The following is a 20,255-nucleotide window of genomic DNA, read 5'->3' on the forward strand; positions in this document are numbered from 1 at the left end:
GTGTATGAGAGAATATAGCTATGGATGACTTAAAAAAAAGCTTCTCTGTGTAGTGAAATTCTTGTAATGTTATTAAATCACTTTTTTAAAAAACATTAAAAATAAAAGTGCTCCCACCTCTGGTTAAAACAAAACCATGATTGCTGGATGGTGAGACTAGTAGGACAGATGGAACACAAAAGAGGGGGCAGTTATTTCTGCTTGGTAGTCAGGGACGTCTTCTCGGAAGAGGTGATAGTTTTTCTGGACTTTAAGAATGAGTAGGAGTTTGCTGGGTAGCCAAGGGGAGAGGGGTTTCAGACTTTGTGTGCAGCATGGGGCATGGCAGCATGTAGGCAAGGACCCTGCACAGATGATGAAGAGGGGGAAGGGAAGAAGATAAGTGGGAAAAATGAGCTTAGGCCAAGGATGGAGAACTCAGTATGCCTGCAAGAAGTTTCTTATCCCCTGTTTCCCCAAGAAAGAGCACAATGAAATAGTAGGTAACTAAGATAGATAGGGCTTCCCAGTGGTAAGGAAACTGCCTGCAATGTAGGAGACGCGGGTTCGATCCCTAAGTTGGGAAGATTCCCCTGGAAAAGTAAATGGTAACTCGCTCCAGTATTCTTGCCTGGAAAATTCCATGGACAGAGGAGCCTGGCGGGCTACAGTCCATGGGGTGGCAGAGGGTTGGACATGACGTAGCGACTGAACACAGCACAGCACAAGATAGACGACAGACAGACAGACGCACTTGGTAACTCAAGGGGCAAGTAGGCCTTGCCTCCCAATAGGACCCAGAGGGCCCAGGTTCAGATCTTGCTCATGCGTGTGCCTGGGAGAAGTGATCCCCCACCCCCTTCCTGGCCTCAGTTCCTGCGTGTAGAATGAGGAGGTTGTCCTTGACAAATGTGCCCCCGAGGCCGCATGGAACAAACCCAGCGTCCACAGCGGCTGTGGCTGGCCACGCACGGGTCCCGAGCAGGGCCCGAGCTGTACGTGGGACCAGAGAGCTCTAGTTAGGACAGGGGCTGAGGGCTCGTGGGAACAATCCCTCCAGAGCACCTTTCCGTCCACCTGGCCCGGGGAGGGCTCAGGCTTCTCCACCCAAACTCAGCCCCTGGCAGCCTCCTCTGTGCAGGGGTGCCCGGCGGGTCCCAGCAATGGAGCCCCTCCGCCCACAGTGCAGGGGAAACACCCCATCTCTGCAGGCTCTCCCGCTTGCTGCATGGGCGTGGCAGGGCCCTTTCCACGGAGAACCAAAGGACCAGAGTCCCTCAGCCCTTCTCTGAGTTCTTCCTGCCAGGTCATGCTCAAAGAATCACAGCTGGTAAGGGCAGGGATTTCTCGCCACTTTTACGCACGAGAGCCGAGCCTGGGGGCCTGGTTCTAGCACGTGCTGGGCCACTAGGAATGGCTGCATGATCTGATGAGCTACTTCCTGTCTCTGGACCACGGTCTCCCCACGAAGGGGCAGGGCTGTGAGATCCCCAAGGTCCCTTCCAAGACGCTGTGTTAGCTGGCCTACTCCAGGCCCTCTGTGCTATGGGTGAGAGGCCCAGAGAGGTGAAGCGACGTCCCCAAGGTCACCCAGCCACTTCTCAGCATGCTCAGTGCCACACGCTCCCACGACCAGGCGCTGGTTGGGCACCGCCTGGGACGTCTGTCTGTATCCATCACCAGGTCTCTCTGTGTCTTGGGTCTTCACAGTGGAGGGCTCATGCCTTCCCTGCCACGTGGTTTGGAGGCCCGCATAGAACGGGATGTATTTCATCTTGCAGAGTCATGGAACTGACCCGTGGCATTCTCGTCCACCTCCAAGCTCAGTGCTAAGGGCTTTTAAAATGTCCTCCATTTTCGGCCCCTCGCGGTTCCGCCCTGAGGAATGTATTTCATTCTGTCTGAGCCTCATCACAGCCCTAGAGGCAGTAAGGTGCAGGCTTTCCCATCAGGCAGTCGGTGTGAACCCCAGCCCTGGCTCTGATCAGCTGTGACCTGGGGTGCTTACTTAACCTTCCTGAGCCCTCCAAGGTCCTGTATAATGGCCCATTCAGCCAGCCTCCCGGGTGGAGTGGGCTCAGGTGAGTCACGTCCCCTGCTGTCCCTTCTGTTCCTCAGAGGAGAGAATACGGGCCACTGATGGCCGGGCCTCGCTGCGTCCCTGCAGGCGGCTGGGTAGGCGGCTGGTGGATGCGGAAAATTGAACGCAACACGGATTTCAATCCACCACACGCTACACCTGCTATTGCCCGCTTGTTACAAAACTCCACGACTTCAGAGAGAGGCAGTCTGAAGACAGGCATCACAGGCATGTCCAGACGGTGTGAACCACACTGAGTCTTCCCAGGCTTACCATCCTCTCCCGAGAGACACACCTGATACCTGCCTCTCTGCCCGGCCGTCAAGAGTACAGTGGAGTAACTCACGGGCCGTGCTGGCCATCCGTCCAGCTCCATGTCACAGTGGCCACTGTCCATGGGGCTCTCTGAGGCCTGAGACCCGGGCACTCACCTCCCAGATGATGCAAGCACTGGAGAAGGTTCTAGTCCAACAACAGCCCAGCCCTGGCTGACCCCTTCCTGGGACGTCGTTCCTTCCTCTCCCAGCCCCTGGAGAAAAGGGGATGGGTTTGCAGGCCCTGGGACATTGCATTCCCTGGAGAAGGCAAGGACCATGGGGGACAGAGGCTGAAAAAATAAAAGAGCTTCGTCTGGGGCTGAATGGGGCGGGACCAACCTCTCCCTTGTAGCTCAGTCAGTAAAGAATCCACCTGCCAATGCAGGAAATATGGGTTTGAACCCTGGGTCGGGAAGATCCCCTGGAGAAGGAAATGGCAACCCACTCCAGTATTCTTGCCTGAAGATGGCCAGAATTCCTTTCCAGGAAACGGCAGGTGGTGGGGACCCCTGGAGCCCCTTCCCCCATCAGAGTCAGGGCCTCCTGGGCTCCTTCAAGCTCAGGGAGGAGGCTGGCTTTGCTCATGACCTTGAAAGCAGGTGACAGCCTCCGTCGCCGAGCACTGAACACAGAAGGTGCCCGCTCTCTCTTTCTCAATTCACCTGGCAGGTGCCCTCTGCCCTCCCAGCGGCTGCACTCGTGACAAATGTAGGAGGCGGCCCCAAGCCGGCCACTGCAGGGAGTCTAAGGGGTCACAGGGGCTGCCTGACGAGCCCTGTGCCCAGAGGACCGGACTGCTGACCTTGGGCACTGCCGCCTTCCAGCAGCCCGTGTGGCCCCGGCCCTCGCCAGCACACCCTCACCTCCCTGGCCTGCCCACGACAGTGCCAGCCTCGTGGGGATGACCCGTCAGAGGGGATGAGTGTCCACATGCTGAGCCAGCCCCCTGAGCTACGCGGTCTTTCACACTGTTGCCAACATCCCTCTTGGGATGTTAGCCCGGCTCTCTGGGGTCCATCAGAGCTGGACCTCGACACCCGAGGGCCTCCTGCGTCCAAGTGTCACCTGGCACACCTTCGGCCACGGCGGGCCAGCTGCCCTGAGGCCTTGGAAATTCACATGTTCATGGAACTACCCTTACTCGCCCAGAAGAGTCTTAATTGCGTGCATGCGTGCTCAGTCGTGTCTGACTCTTTGTGACCCCAAGGACTGTAGCCCACCAGGCGCCTCCGTCTATGAAATTATCCAAGCAAGAATAAAGGAGTGAGTTGCCATTTCCTTCTCCAGAGTATCGTTCTGACCCGGGAACCAAACCTGGGTCGCCCACATTGTAGGAAGATTTCTTACCATCTAAGACACCAGGGAAGCCCAGAAGAGTCTCAGATGCCCTCTAAATCAGTTCCCTTGCTTTAGAGGTAGAGAGAAGAGACGTAAAAGGCAAAGGAGGAAAGGAAAGATATACCCATTTGAACGCAGAGTTCCAAAGAATAGCAAGGAGAGATAAGAATGGCTTCCTCAGTGATTAGTGCAAAGAAATAGAAGAAAACAATAGAATGGGAAAAACTAGAAATCTCTTCAAGAAAATTAGAGATACCAAGGGAACATTTCATGCAAAGATGAGCACAATAAAGGACAGAAATGGTATGGACCTAACAGAAGCAGAAGATATTAAGAAGAGGTGGCAAGAATACACAGAAGAACTATATAAAAAAAGATCTTCATAACCCAGATAACCATGATGGTGTGATCACTCACCTAGAACCAGACATACTGGAATTCGAAGTCAAGTGGGCCTTAGGAAGCATCACTACGAACAAAGCTAGTGGAGGTGATGGAATTCCAGTTGAGCTATTTCAAATCCTAAAAGATGATGCTGTGAAAGTGCTGCATTCAATATGCCAGAAAATTTGGAAAACTCAGCAGTGGCCACAGGACTGGAAAAGATCAGTTTTCATTCCGATCCCAAAGAAAGGCAATGCCAAAGAATGTTCAAACTACTGCACAATTGCACTCATCTCACATGCTAGCAAAGTAATACTCAAAATTCTCCAAGCCAGGCTTCAACAATATGTGAAGCATGAACTTTCAGATGTTCAAGCTGGATTTAGAAAAAGTCAGAGGAACCGGAAATCAAATGGCCAACACTCGTTGGATCATCAAAAAAGCAAGAGAGTTCCAGGAAAACATCTACTTCTGCTTTATTGACTATGCCAAAGCCTTTGACTGTGTGGATCACAACAAACTCTGGAAAATTCTTAAAGAGACGGGAATACCAGACCACCTGACCTGCCTCCTGAGAAATCCGTATGCAGGTCAAGAAACAACAGTTAGAACTGGACATGGAACAACAGACTGATTCCAAATAGGGAAAGGAGTACTTCAAGGCTGTATATTGTCGCCCTGCTTATTTATCTTATATGCAGAGCACATCATGAGAAATGCTGGACTGGATGAAGCACAAGATGGAATCAAGATTGCCAGGAGAAATATTACTAACCTCCCTGATGACACCACCCTTACGGCAGAAAGCGAAGAAGAACTAAACAGCCTCTTGATGAAAGTGAAAGAGGAGAGTGAAAAAGTTGGCTTAAAACTCAACATTCAGAAAACAAAGATCATGGCATCTGGTCCCATCACTTCATGGCAAATAGATGGGGAAACAATGGAAACAGTGACAGACTTTATTTTTGGAGGCTCCAAAATCACTGCAGATGGTGACTGCAGCCATGAAATTAAAAGACACTTGCTCCTTGGAAGAAAAGTTATGACCAACCTAGATAGCATATTAAAAAAACAGAGACATTACTTTGCCAACAAAGTCCGTTTGGTCAAAGCTATGGGTTTTTCCAGTAGTCATGTATGGATGTGAGCTGGACTATAAAGAAAGCTAAGCACTGAAGAACTGATATTTTTGAACTGTGGTGTTGGGGCAGACTCTTGAGAGTCCCTTGGACGGCAAGGAGATCCAACCAGTTCATCCTAAAGGACATTAGCTCTGAATATTCATTGGAAGGACTGATGCTGAAGCTGAAACTTCAGTCTTTGGCCACCTGATGGGAAGAACTGACTCATTGGAAAAGACCCTGATTCTGGGAAAGATTGAAGGCAGGAGAAGGGGATGACAGAGGATGAGATGGTTGGATGGCATCACCAACTAAATGGACATGAGTTTGAGTAAGCTCTGGGAGTTGAAGGACAGGGAAGCCTGGCATGCTATAGTCCATGTTGTCGCAGAGAGTCAGACACGATGGAGAGACTGAACTGAATTGAGAGGTGGAGAACTGAGGCTCAGAGACGTGTCCAGAGCTACTCCAGAGAGAAAAGAACCGGAAGGCACGCTCAGCTCTCCTGATCCCACAGTCTGCTCTTTCCATCCACAACCATGCGTAGCTAATGCTCGTACATCATCTGGGGGTGATGTGTGAGGTGGGGAGGCCCCTACTATCCAGATCACACACAGCCATCACCCCCTGAGAAACACAAGGTAACGGGTCCATACCCTGCATGGTCCTAGGACTTGGCAGCAAGTGCCATTCGCTGCGACAGACGGCAGAGTTGATAGGTGTCCTGGACACCCCCCTCCCTGACCTCCCTTCAGGGCAGACACCTCTTCTCTGGTATCTCTGGCCCACACTTGGGAGAGCTTGGAGGCGGTGAAGGCGGGCATGAAACGTACACGGGGCAGGGTGGCACCATAAACCTAGGTGGCACCGTGGGGGGGGATGGGGTAAGACCCCCAGGGGTAGGCAGGGTGTCAACAGCCTCGGAAGTCCTGAGGAAAAGCCTGACTCTAGCCTGAAGGTGACAGGAAGGAACCGGAAGTATGAGAAAGGATGTAGGCCGGACCGGAAGAGTGACCGCAGAGGTACCGGAAGAGCGACGCAGAGGTTCCGGAAGGCGCAGTGGAGGCACAAACCGGGTGGAGGAAGCTGAATTCATGGGAGAGACCCTCACACGCTCTTCCGAAAGCATCTAATGATGTTATTGCGTTCACCTTGGTACAGAGTCATTTCATCTTGGTTCAGAGTCATGAAGGATGCTCTTTCCATCTGCCTCTTCCCAGTCCTATTGTGCATGCAGCAACATCAAGTGGGTTAAAGTGCTAAGGCTCAACCCTGAAGCTTATAGCCCAGACGCCCTTCAAAGGCAGATATGCTCAAGAATCAGGTCCTCATGACAGACACACACGCACAAGCCAGAAGATAACGTGAAAAGGAAGGCCAACCCTTGGACTATGGTCTGCTCCACCGATGGCAGACAGCGAGGTCTGGCTGCAGCATTGTTGTTCCCAGGACATGGCTCCATGTCTACAGGGCACTGGGTCCCATGCGTCCTGCACACCCTGTGGGCTGGGATCGGCACAGCGGCCTTCTCCTTTCCCGGGGGTTGGGGGCAGAGACCAAACCAGCTCTTTCCAAGATCTGCCAAACCTCCACACCACAGGAGAATGTAACATCTCCACAAACTCTACCGACATTTCAGACTTGGACATTTTTCTGACTTGGGCTGTTTCTGATTCTTCGCTTTCCCTGGCATTTGAGATCAGGCTCACATTCCTTCATTTTTCCTAATTCATTTAAGAAATTGGCAGTGATGCTGGATGAGCATACCAACCTTGGGAGGAATCCTTGATGGCCATCTCTGGAAAGAAACCCAGAGCCTATTAAGGGCCATGCCTTGGATCTCATTGGTTGCTCCCCATGGAGGGTGGGGGGATGGGTGCAAGCAGGAACTCAGGCATCAGACTGGCATGTATTGAGTGCTTACTGTATGTTGGGTGCTTGGGGGCTTCTCTACTGGCTCAGACGGTAAAGAATTTGCCTGCAATGTGGGAGACCTGGATATGATCCCTCGGTCAAGAAGACCCCCTGCAGAAGCAGAATGGCAGCCCACTCTGGTATTCTTGCCTAGAGAATTCCACAGACAGAGGAGCCTGGCAGGTTACAGTCCATGGGGTCGCAAAGAGTCAGACACGATTGATCAATTAACACTTTCACAAACATTAACTCATTCAATCCTTCCAATAACCTTGCGTAGTTGTCCAGTAGATATTCCTTCTGCCCTACAAATGACAAAACTGAGACTCAGAGGAAAACTGAGAACCTTGCCCAGAGTCGCCCAGTTAGCAAACATCCAGGACACAGTCCCTGGGCCACCTGACTCCATCCAAGGCCACTGCTCACATCTCTTCTCTGTAGCTTGGACATCTCGACCCAAGACGCCCTCCTGGCACACACAGTGGTCTATACAATCTCCTGGCCTCCTTACTGGGCAGCGTGGCCCAACCTCATCTAGCACCCGCGAGGCGATGTTTAAACTGAATTCTGACAGCGGAGCCGATATCTGTGTTTGAGGCCCAAAATTCAGCCAATGGGAGATCCAAAGGCAGAGAACACGTACATATCCTAAGTCCTAGAAGAAGGTTGGAGGACAGCTGAGTGCAGCTTGCAGGAGAGATGAGACAGGAAAGGCAGCTCTGGGCTAGACTGGGGACCTTGGACGCTGGAGTAAACTTCTAGGACTTTATTTTAAGGGCAATTAGGAAGCCAGCGAAGGATTTAAAGGCAGGAGTGTCGGGATCTGATTTGCATTTTTGGAAGATCACTCTGGCTGTGGAATAGAGCATTCCACCCAACACACACACACACACACCTACATTTTCAGGCTGGTTTACAATGGACAGCTCCCCATGCCAAGACCCAGCTGCCTGGACTCTCAGGACCACACTCCAGCTCCACTTGGCGCCAGAACATTCTGTTACCTACTGGGCTCCAGTCCACATCACCTTGGAATTCTTTACTGGCATGTGAGGTCATCCATCCATGCCAGCTTCCGTCTCCAGGAGACACACAAGCAGAGGAGGCCTGGGACCCTCCTTGATAAGCAAGGCATTCTCGTTCTTTTAATTACATTACATTTTTAAATTCTATTACAGCTGAAGCCTATTCCTACTTTTTTATTAGAAGCATATTCTTAACAACCTGTTCTCTTAAGCATCATTTTGAATGAATGCATAGCATTTCACGACTTGGATGATGGCACCAAGGTAACATCTTGAAGAGTGGCAGGGACTCCTGGTGAGCCAGTGGTTAAGCATCCGCCTGCCATTGCAAGAGACACGGGCTCAGTCTCTGGTCCGGGAAGATCCCACATGCCTCAGGGCAGCTAAGCCCACAATTACTGAGCCTGTGCTCTAAAGCCCGGGAATGTAACTACTGAGTCCACACACCCTAGAGCCCACGAACCACAACAAAAGCCCCTGCAGTGAAAAGCCCGCACACCACAACCAGCCAAAAACCCACCATGTAGCAACGAAGATCCGGTGCAGCCAAAAATAAATTAAAAAAAAAAAAGTGGCAGGGGAATTCCCTGGTGGTCCAGTGGTTAGGATTCCACACCCTCATTGCCGAAGGCCTGGATTCAAAGCCTGGCCGGGGAACTAAGATAGTAAGTCCTGTCCCCACCGCAGGCCTCCTCTGCCCTCCGCCTCCCCTGCAGGCATGAGTATCCACCAGTCAGATGCCTGAGTTCCGCCCAAGCCTTGCAGGCTTGGTCAGGTGCACGGCCTTAGTTAAGGCAATCTCTCAGATGCTCAGATGCAGACACACACCAGGGCTTTGTGGGAGAGCTCAGACTTGAACTGAGGGCCTCTTCTTCCCACAGAGTCTGACAGCTTCCCCCCACATTGAGGAACACTTCCTATTAGCTCCCCTTCCATCACATGAGCCCCAGGAAGCTACCGAACAGTTCAGTTCAGTTCAATCCAGTCGCTCAGTCATGTCCAACTCTTTGCGAGTCCCATGGACTGCAGCACGCCAGGCCTCCCCGTCCATCACCAACTCCTGGAATTTACTCAAACTCATGTCCATTAAGTCAGTGATGCCATCCAACCCGCTCATCCTCTGTTGTCCCCTTCTTCTCCCGCCTTCAATCTTTCCCAGCATCAGGGTCTTTTCCAATGAGTCAGCTCTTCGCATCAACTGGCCAAAGTTTCAGCTTCAGGATCAGTCCTTCCAATGCATATTCAGGACTGATGTCCTTTAGGATGGACTGGTTGGATCTCCTTGCAGTCCAAGGGACTCTCAATTCTTCTTCAACACCACAGTTCAAAAACATCAATTCTTCAGTGCTCAGCTTTCTTTATAGTCCAACTCCCACATCCATACCTGACTACTGGAAAAATCATAGCCTTGACTAGACAAACCATAGATCCCGTAAAAAGTACTCGTCATTTTCCTCCTCACTCTCTCCCAGGTCCATGAAGGGCACCACCAACTAACCACCCCAGCGCCAAGTCAGATACGAGGCCTCGCTGCCATTTCATGTCACACACACGTGGATGTGTTAACATATGTCCAGAAGAAACCCACAGCATCATCCCCGATTACTTACTCACACTCACTTTATTACTCACAAAGACGGACTTTCTCCACCACCCAGACGTCTACAATCTGTCACACACTCCATCCCCACTGGCCGCCAAGCACGACCACCCTGCCCTCCTCTGGACCACCGTTGCTCAGCGTTCCCAATGTCCTGCTCACTGTGCGGCCGCCCTGTCCCGACCCACCTCTGCCCTGGAGGCGCAGCAGCTTTGCACACTTCCCTCTGGAGTTCCTCAGGCTTCCTCTGGGCTTTGGCCCTGGCCTGGCCCCAGCTCAGCTTCCTCTCCACCTCCCCCTGTCCTCCTGACTGCAGTGTTTAAGCTCCTGCTACTGGCTCACAGGACCTGGGCCAACCCCGTCTCCAGACCCCACTGGCTCACCCTCTGCCCTTGCTATGGCCTCAGATGAATGTCCTGGCCCTCATCACTTGGCTGACCCTCAACAGCCCATGAGGACCCAGTCTCTCCCCCAGAAAGCCTCCCCGGACCCTACTCCCAGTCAGGCTTACTCTTCCCACAAGACTGGCCACAGTGCTCAAGTCAACCCTTCCTTCCCCACTTCCTTTGGGAAAGTGGACAGAGAACAAATAAGAAGTCCAGGCAAACCCCCTACCCGCTCCTCTCTTCCCTTCACCTGCTGGTTCGATTCTCCCTTGGTCTTGCCATGTCTACCAGCTGGTTCCTGTCTGTCTGCTAGAACAGAGGTTCCATGCTGCTCTATGGAAGCATCATCACCCGGGGGGACCTTACTGGACAGGCGGGCTCCTGGCCCCACCGCCCCGAGTGGCCGATTCTGCAGGGAGGCACTGGGGCAGGTCTACCCATGACAAACCCTCTCCCCAGGGGGACTCTGAGATTGGCAACGTGGGGGAGCCACCGGGACCATTTCTTTCTCTCCTCCCTCTTTCCTTGTGGGTCTCACTGTGAGCATCTGGGGATATCCCTTCCATCTCAGAACTGGGTTAGGCATCACGGCTCTGGCCAGTCCATAATTAAGTGCCTCCTTTCCTTCCCTCTTCTGGGATGCTTCCTCTGACGCCACCCTGACTTCTCCCAAGTCGACCTTAAGGCTAGTCTGTGCCTGTTCATCTCTTGAGCCTGTTTTCTCTCTGACGGCACTGCTCTTCATGGGCATCTCTTAGCCCACTGGACTTCTTAGGAACAGGAAATGAAACCACAGAGATTCAAGGGAGAGACTCAGGGCAAGAGTCTGGCCCTGCTGTTTCTCTTCCCACCCATCCAAGTTGAGATCTTGGCAAGCATTACACATAGAGGCCCAGGACCTCACAGGCATCCAGAAGAAAGCAAAAGTCCCAGAGAGTTAGGGAGAATGGATGAAAACGGAGACACATCTTCACTATAACTCCATGTAGAAGCACGTTATTAAATGATTATACAGGGAAGATGCCAGCTCTGTGGCAGGAAGTGTGGCGGGCACATGCTTAGTCGTGTCCAACTCTTTGCAACCCCATGGACTGTAGCCCACTAGGCTTCTCCATCCATGGAATTTTCCAAGCAAAAATACTGGAGTGGGTTGCCATTTCCTTCTCCAGGGCATCTTCCTGACCCAGGAATCGAACCTGCATCTCTTGCGTCTCTTGCACTGGCAGACAGACTCTTTACCACTTGTACCACCGGTAGGAAGAGAAGTCTTTAAAACAGGCAGTAAAGGGAGAAAGGACCGTTCTGTGAGGCAGGGGAGATGGAAACAGAGCAGGCCACTCCTGGGAGTCACTCATCATCCGGCCCCTTGTCTCAACCCAAGGCTTCAATGGGGTCTTCACCATCCCACGGGCTGCTACAGAGACGTTCAAAGGAGCCCGTGGGCACCACCACCCACCTGGCATCCAGATGCCAGTGCTTCCGTCCTGAGCCCAGATCACCGGCCCCTCTTCTCGGCCTCCTTGGCTTACTTCCCACACCAGCAGCTTTCCTTCCAATGTGCAAGTCCTTCCTGCACAGGCAGGAAAAGTACCAGTATTCTGACTCCCCTCCCAGCACCTGGTAGCCTTGAACACACCGAGGAGGTAACAAACGTGTAAGAAGGCAGCCTAGCACGGAGGCCTGTGAACAAGTTTTGGAGCCAGGCCCCGGCTCGGAGGTCACTGGCCGCCGGAGGATCCAGCGAGACGATGCCCATAGGACCCACAGCCTCTCAGTACATACAGGCCCTCCTCGGATAAGCAAAGAAGGGTATTTGCAGCTGTCATGGTCAAGGATGCCCTGAAAAGGGTAAAAAGGCATTAACTGACACTGAAAAAGTATTATCACCTTAGCAAAAACACAGGAAAATTTTCTTCTTGGGAAAGCATCCAGTCACATGGGCAGCAAAGGAGAAATAAAAGATTTTTTGGTTTCAAACTGTCTGGCCACTCAGTCTTCTTTGCTTTATCTCTGAGGGTTCCTCATGCAAGTTCTCCTTTCCTGGAGGATGTGCTGGGCTTACACTCCTGGGATGCACAGAGTCTCCCCTGGAGGAGTCTGGTCTGCCCATAACAACATGTTTCATTGTCTGTAATAGTCCACACCCCAGATTTACCAGCCAGGGCTCTAACAGGGATGGTATTCTCAGAAAGTTCAGGAACCACGTTTATGTTCCTCTTTTGGCAAGCGGCTGTAATTGTCACCCAGGGCTTTAATAAAGCCCATCTCAAAGTTGTAGACTGCACCCATGGAGATAACTAAGCCCACGATAATAAATCTTGTCAAAATAGGAAATTCATTTCTTTCCTGAAAATGAAATGGAGAAAATGATTTAAAGTGTCCCTTTTCTCATTTACCAGCACTGAAATAATAATGGGCTGGACTTGCCAAGCCAATGTCAAGATTTCATGCCACCACTGAAAGTCTGGGCTGGAGCTCTGGCTTTGGATTTATTAGAAAGAATAATTTAATTAACAAACATTATTATGTTACTAACTGTAACCTCTTAAATAGACAGGAGTTTTAAAGTTTACAAAGTACACCTCCTTTATTCTCATTTCAATTTCACTGATGAGAAAACTGAGGCTCAAAGAAATCTGGTGGCTTATTCATGTCCAGGTAGCCAGTAAGTACAAGAACTGAAACTGGAATCCAGGCACCTGACTCCCAGCCCAGCACTCTGTACGAGGTAGATGTTTGAGCTACTTTTCAAGAACCAGGAATGAAGTGATGGAGCCAAGCAAAGCATATTTGCCTTTTCCAAAAACCAAAATATTGATGACAGCAGACTTTGCTTTAGTTGGAATAATTCAGGGAGGGGAAAAAAAAAAACCCACATTTACTTGGTTCTACTTCTATAGGGCCAACTCTTCAAGCATCAAATAGAAAGACCAAGGGAAAAACTTCTGAACCAGTTAAACGTAGCTCCTGAATCATTTCAAGCCATAAATATTTGTTGAGTGGTTATGTGCAAAGACTCTGGCTTTGGCTTCAAAGAGCTTATAACCTAGTAGAAGGGATAAAATAAGAACATGTGTCTCATACACACACACCCATGTGCATACACACACACCCATGCATGTGCACACACACACCAGAACGAAGGCTGGGGCAACCCAGGATACAGAGAAAGAGGGACGGAGGACATTCAGGAAAGCTCTCTTGAAGAAAAGAATGATGGGCTTTGATGGTGAAGGAGGAAGGAATGGCTGATGGATTCACCCGACAGAGACAGAGCCCGGGAATGAACCAACTGAAAACTGCCTGGCATGTGGCATCCACTCACTAAAGCTTGCTTATTTTTTCCATAAAAATAAGCAAGTCCTTAGACTGACGTGAAAATAAAAACTGCCAGTCCCAGAGTTGGCTCCTGGTCCCCTTGGCAGGGAGGTCCCATGCTCCAGGTTCTGAATTTCAGCTGCCACCCCACATACTCTGAGCAGCGGCTGTGATGTGCCAGCCACACACTCTGCTGGATACAACTAAGGGTGGAAGACCTTCTTTGCCCATAACACCCTGCTCTCTTGGTCTAGTGGATGGTTAAGGGTGACGGTAGCCCCCAGGGAACGGCCCCATCAAAACTGCCCCTGCAGCAGGGAGGGAGGGCTGGGTTGGGAGATGGCCAGAGAACAAGTTGGGAAAGTTCTTGCATCTTCTCCCAGCGCTCGGGGCAGAGGGGGCGGGCAAGGCCGCGTCCCTGTATTGAGACTCCCCGGGTACTAAAATAAGAGACACCAAGGCGGCAGTTACCCAAGTCGTGGTACATTTTAAAGTCGCAAAACTAAATAAATGAGTGTGTTTAATAGCTAACATGCAATCATGATGCTTTCCAAAAGCCAAATGGAGATTTCATATACAAACATCAAGGCATACTGCGACATACACTACTACGGTGATTTCATGGCAGGGCCTTGGTTTAAAGACGCATGAGGAACATGCCTCTTTCCGATCCTGGGCCTTCTCCTTGGGTTGAATGTATAGACCAATTTGGAGGCAGCAGCAGCACTTTACATTCAGGGCCCTTTACAAATGGGAAACGTGGGCTCACAGGACTCTCCTGCCTAATTTCCTGCCTTTCACCCCATTCTTAATCACCCACACCTCCCCGCCCCATCCCACCCTCTTCCTGGGAACAAGCCCTGGCCACAGTTGGGGGACTGACAGTCTCCTACAGGTCCCCCTAAATCTCCGTGATTCCAGTCACTGGATCAACAGAAGACATCTCCGCAGTCCAGGAGCAGGGCCTCGTCTGCTGCATGAGGAAGGCCCAGGGCCCCGGAGGATGTTGCGGAGGCCGGCAGGGCTGACACACAGCTAAGTGGAGATGGCCACTTTCTGTTCCTGGGCTTCCTTTTTTTTTTTTTTTTCTGTAGCCTTCTCCGCTGGGATCCTCGGGGCCCTGTGCAAACACTGCTGTTCCAAATGGCTAAACTCACTTGACATTTAGTGCAGCAGGGACCCTGTCAGGAATTAACTGCAGGCTTGGTGGTAGAAGTCACTGCACCAAAAAATTAAATGGTTCCACTGCCTGCCTACAAGGCTCCGGTGGTTTGCAAAGTGATCAGGAATGAAAGAAATGTCAGGCTTTCTTCAGGTGCCCCCAAAAGACAGTCAAGAGCGCATTGCTCACCTAACACAAGCGATGACAAGAATCACCTAGATGAATAGAGACAGACATAAGACCCCACTCATTCACCCACCCATCCCCATCCCCACATTCACGGCATGCCTGCTGGGTATCAGATGGACAGCTGCGAACAGGGCCTGGTCCCCTCCTTCACCAGCATCAGAGGATGAAGGAGGTGGAGAGAGTAAGGGATGAGGAGAGAGCTCAGTAAATGCCACCCCGGGGCACTCACAGGCGCTGCAGGCTGAGGGTCACCCCTTAAAGTAGGGCTGAGAGCCCAGCCCCCTTCTCTGTCTACCTCCCTCCCCTTCCCACTTCCCCTTCCCTCTTTTTTGAATTCTGCCTTGCCTCACCTCCATCTCCAAACTCCTCATCCTCATCTCCCAACCTCAAGCTTCAAGAAGGCAGAAAAAGCACACATGTCCTTATGCCCAAGGCGTCCTCAGCCTTAGAAAGCTGCCATTCTTAATGCAAATACCTGCTTGAAACATGCCCTGCAGTTTATTTACTTCCATCCCCATCTTCAGACACAGGGGACTTATCAAGTCAGCATCATAAATACTGGGTCTTATTTTTTTTTTTTCCCCATAAAGCTGCAGCTCCAACGGCAGGCATCTGATGAGGACATACGCTGCACAAGCAGAAAACTGAATGAGGCCCCAGAAGAATGCAGGCCTTTTTCCAGCTACAGAGTCTGAGCTCAATTCCCTGCGTCGAGGTGGTTTCTATCTGTGTCAGTCAGCACGTCACAACAGCAGCCTCCAGGGCCGCTGCACAACACCCCTCAGCCAGCGCCTTCCCACACAATACCAGCAACTGTAAAAGCTGCAGCCACCGCTGAAGTTACAACCGTGATGATTTCTACAAATGGGGAGCGCTGCGGTTCTGCTCCGTCAGGCCCCGATAAGTAGGTTACCCGTGGGACAAACGCCTTCCCTTTCCGTAAATCCAGAATGCCCTTGCTGAGCTCCGCGCTCCCCTGAATTACCAGTTCACTGGCATCAAACGACTGTCTGCATGTGTGAATTCTTTCTTCGTGCTGAGAGGAGGGTGGCTCCACAGCGTCCCCGAGCCTGGGGTGACCAGGGTAGAGTCCTCAGCTGCTCGGTCTTAACACACTTCACCTCAAACCATGACTTCGTTGGTGAAAAATGGGTCTAACGAAGACCTCACCTTATGTGAACCCTCCCTTGGGCCCCCACCCCCGCCTCGGCCATCTGCTCAACCAGCTCCTGCACGCGCGTCCTCCAGCCAGCCTTCCTGCAGTGCTCTGCCTCCCTCACCTTTCCCCAAGGGCCTGCCACCTTCTTGCGATGTTGCCTTTTGCTATAAATTTTAACTCAGCTCTCTGAAATGGCTCGCAAGACCAGGCCGATGGCAAAAAGAACTCACTAGCATTACAAAACACAAATGCAGCACCCCACACCTCATTGCGTACCTTAGTGCCCCTCTACCCCAAAAATCCCTTGAAGAGTTTACAGCATCGCTACCACTTTGAATTCAGATTTCCTTATTATTGCTGTATCCCTCCTAGCACCCAGGACACTGCGTAAAATAATGAAAATCTGTGTGGAAGATTTTCAAATGCTTACTGACGCAGTACGCTGTGACCAGCTAGTAAAACAAAATAACCCAACTGGCTGGGGGGTGGGGGGGTAGCGCAGAATATGTTATCATCTCGACTTGACATGGAGATTAAGTTGACCAAGAATGTCCAGACTAAGAAACAAAAAGAATATTGGACTTGCTACTTTTCTATGTGTGTCTTGCAGGCAGTTGGGATTCAGAGTTATATTGAAGGGAGCTACAGAGAATGGAAAGAATTCTCAGAAGAGAGGAAAGGGAGAGTTTTGTTTTGACTCTGGTTCAAAATATATATATATATATTTACGGTCTCAGGAGCATCAAGGAAGAGGCTGGGGAGCAAAAAGTGGGATAAAAACATTGAGTGAGCAGTTTGGGAGAGGATGGGCTTGGCTCCTAAAGCCCGAGGCAGGGATGGAAATAGAGAACACGCCTTCCTAAGGAGAAGTTTACATTCATGCCAAGAAAGTGGGTGAGCACTGTCAGATATAACCAGACTTCCCCCCGGCCTGGCTCACAAGATGGGCTCCAGTATTTCAGACCCAGCAGAAGGACCTGATGGAGCGTTCTGTCTGCGTGGCACCAACCCAAACTCTCGATCCCTGTCAGTTTGGGGAAGGCTTCTTTTTAGGTCCTGCTAAAGTGGTGGTGCCTTGGTGCAACTACTATTTACACATGAGACAGCAGTCCCTCGGGGGAGGAAGGCTGCTTTTTTGGAAGGGATATAGGAAAGCTTAGCGCACCGGCCACTTGGGCTGCAATCAGAGAATGTCTCTGCTCCTGGATTTCATCTCGAGGAACGGGCTGGATGTGGGTCTTGCCGACTGGCTGGTACGAGGAGGAGTAGGTAGGACCCACAGGCAGCCTGTCCCCACGCTGCTGTCAACCCCAGGCTTCAAACTTCTTTCTCAGAGGGAGCCAATTTCAAGGAAAAAAAAAAAAAATGTTTCCTTCTCAACCAAGACCAGCATCTCAGTCCGGGAACCCCGAGGGCCACATTCCCAGGCAATGGGCTCGCAGGCCATGCCCCACCTCTCTGCCCGCAGGTTAAAATGGCTCTGCTGGAGCCAAAGTTGGGCCTGTCTCCAACCCAAAGAACCGCATCCATAGACACCTGGCCTCCTCCGTGGGGGGGGCTCCACAACACCCCAACTGGAGCCCTCACCCAGTCAACTGACTCCCTCCCTCCACAAGTGAAGGTGTTTCTCACCAAAGGTGTTTTTATTAAAAGGTGCTTTGAGTTGGGGGTAGGAAGGCCCCAGACCCAGAGTGCTGAACAGAGAGCAATTTCCCTAAGGGGTCTGGGTCTTTGTGGGGGCTGTCTTGTCACTACCAGCCCCCGCCCCCACCACCAACCGACTCCTACACAGAAAGGAGACCTGTTCTCTGATCTGGCCCCTGGGCCAGGCTGGACAGCACCCGCGGCCGGTTTCCAAAGGGAAGTTCCTTCGGTCATCCGCTGCTCATCTTGAGTGACCCGAACTGGAGATGGTGCCAAATGCCCACCCGTTCCGCGCCTCCCCCCGCAACCAGGCTAAGCTGTTCTGCCCCGGGGACCCCACAGGGTCAGTCAAGGTGCTTCCTGGGGTTCAAGGAGGGTGGGGAAAGGGCAGAGGCCCCACCATTCAGAGATCTGGGAAGGAGGCTCTCCGCCTCCGAGAGTGGGTCCCCGGGCAGAGCGGTCTCTAGAGCCCGGGGCCGCATTTCCCAAAGCGGCTTCCTTGGAAAGCCCGGGAGAGGCGGCCAGCAGCCCCCCACCCCGCGCCGACCACGAGAGGCGGGGGCGGAAAAGTTCCTCCCGGCGGCGCCGGGCCCGCGGCGTCTGTCCAAGGTGCTGAAAGGTCTCCGCGGGCGGGCGGGCTCCAGCGCGCCCTCAGCCTCCGGGCCGCCCGCTCTGCCCTTCCAGCCCCTTGCCCGGTCCTCCTCCGGCCGCACCGAAGCCCCCTCCCTCCACCGCTCCTGCCCCGCGCGCCCTGCGCTCGGCAACATCGCCTGGACCGGCCGCGGGGCCCCGCGCCCCCCTGTCTCTCCGGGCTCCGCCGCGCCCCTTCCCCCAGCGGCCACCTCCGGGCGCCTCCGCCTCCAGGCTCGCCGCCCCTCTCCCCTTACCTTCTTCTTTCGGTCACGGGAGCGGTTCCTCCGCTTCCTGTTGGATTCCTCCTTCTCCTTCTGCTCCTGGAGGGCCTGCGCCTCGATGTCTTTGATTTTCTTCAGCTGTTTGGCCGCTTGAGCCATGGCCGGTCACCGTGCTCCGGTGGGTCCCCGCCTCCCGGGCCCTTCGCACTTGGCGATCCAGGTGGCGACACCCTCCCGGGGAGGAAAAAAGGAGTCTGCCCTCCGTGGAGTCGGGGGGTCCCGGGCGGCGGGGGGAGCTGCCCTCCCCGCGGCGGGAGGCTGCGGCCGGGTCGGCGGGGACGCGGCCGCGAGAGGCGCTGAGGGCGAGGCGCGCGGCGGCTGCCCGGCGGCCCCCGGATGGCGCCTCCCGCCGCGGCCGGAGCTCCTGGCGGGTGCCCGGGACGGGCTCTGGGCTCTGCCCCGCCGCCTCCCTCCTCCCCTCCCTCCGGCCCCCTCCCTTTCCTGCGGCGGCGGCGGCGGCGCGGGGGGCGGGGGCGGGGAGGCGGCTCGTACTGCGGCGAGCGGCGGGCCGCGGGCCGCGGGGAGGGGGCGGACCCCAGCAGTTAACGCAGGAGGGCGCGGGAGCAGCTGGCGGCCGGGCTGCCCCGCCGGCCCGACGAGGTTCGGCGCGCGCGGCGCCCGCGCTGGCGCATTGCGAGCGCCCGGCTGCAGGCGCGCGGGCCGGCCGGGCTCCGCCACTGCAGTGCCGCCGCCGCCGCCGCCAGACGCACGGGCCCCCGCGCCGTCGGGTCGCGGGAACAAAGCCGCCTCGCCGCCCGGAGCTGCCGGAGGGCCCCGCTGCAACGAGCCGGGGGACGCGGGGGAGGCTGCGGCCGGCCACGGGCCGCGAACCCACGCTGCCCTGCCGACCAGCGCGCCTGGAAGCGGCGGCGGAAGCGACCGCATCGCGGGGCGCGGAGGCCAGGCCCGCGTGGCCAGGGCGGGGGTTGGGGGGCGCGGCGGGTCCGGGCCTGGAGCGCCCCCCGGCGGCGGCCCAGGGGGCCGGGACGCACCCCCCACCCCGAGCCCTCCCGGCCTTCCGCCCCGGGCGCCCGCGGAGGGGCGCGGTGCCCAGGCTCCCCGGAAGCGCCGGTTCCCCCAGTCGCTCGCCTAGAGCTTGATTTGCCCGGCCAGACCATGTGGGCCTTTCATTTGCATATTTACCAATTACAGATAGGAAACGCGTCCGAGATGAAGTTTGCCTTTAGTTGTCTTTTGAGAGGAATGGATCTAGGTCTCGGCCCCGGGGACACCTCCCCCCCCCCAATTCCTGGCATCTCACACCCCTGTTGCGCTTGTGTGTGCGGTTGTACGAGCCACACCCCTGGTCGCGTGGGTCACCGGCCACAAACCCATGCTGCGGAGGGGAAGGGGCCTTCGGCTCATCCCCCAGCTCCCTGCGTGACCCAGTGCCAGCCCCTGTCCCTCAGCCTGGGGCCTTTCCCAGGCCCCTTCTAGCCCGGCCAGTGGGAGGGAGCTCTTGGTCCACATAGAGCTAAAGAGGAATTGGTGGAGGACGGTATTTCAGAATTAGTGAGAAGTTCTGATCAAATACTCTGCTTCTTTCCACTGTCCGAAACTCAGGACTTGAGGCAGGCTAACCAGCCGGAGGAGAGCCTGGAAGTGAGCATTCGGTCTCCCTGTCCCTGGCAACCGTATCTACCCAGCTGCTTCCCCTTAGCTTAGGTGCTGTCTGAAATCTTGCTTTGAACATCTTTCCCAGGGCTGGGTCCTAGACCCTCTCCC

At 53.8% G+C, this 20,255-nt stretch overlaps 1 protein-coding gene across 3 annotated transcripts in view; it reads right to left on the bottom strand.

Annotated features, from left to right (window-relative positions):
• The window catches only part of ANK1 (ankyrin 1), a 240,003-nt gene extending 221,065 nt beyond the window's left edge, over window positions 1-18,938 (bottom strand). The window contains exon 1 of one of the 3 annotated variants that reach the window (XM_043893247.1): window positions 18,504-18,938. In XM_043893247.1, coding sequence (XP_043749182.1) covers window positions 18,504-18,629 — 126 coding nt within the window. In that variant the 5' untranslated portion in view covers window positions 18,630-18,938. The remainder of the gene's footprint in view (window positions 1-18,503) is intronic. The other 2 variants (XM_043893250.1, XM_043893248.1) reach the window with 2 other exon arrangements.
• Window positions 18,939-20,255: the final 1,317 nt, after the last annotated feature.

This window comes from Cervus elaphus, chromosome 32 (genome assembly GCF_910594005.1).
Source record: "Cervus elaphus chromosome 32, mCerEla1.1, whole genome shotgun sequence".
NCBI lineage: Eukaryota > Metazoa > Chordata > Mammalia > Artiodactyla > Cervidae > Cervus > Cervus elaphus.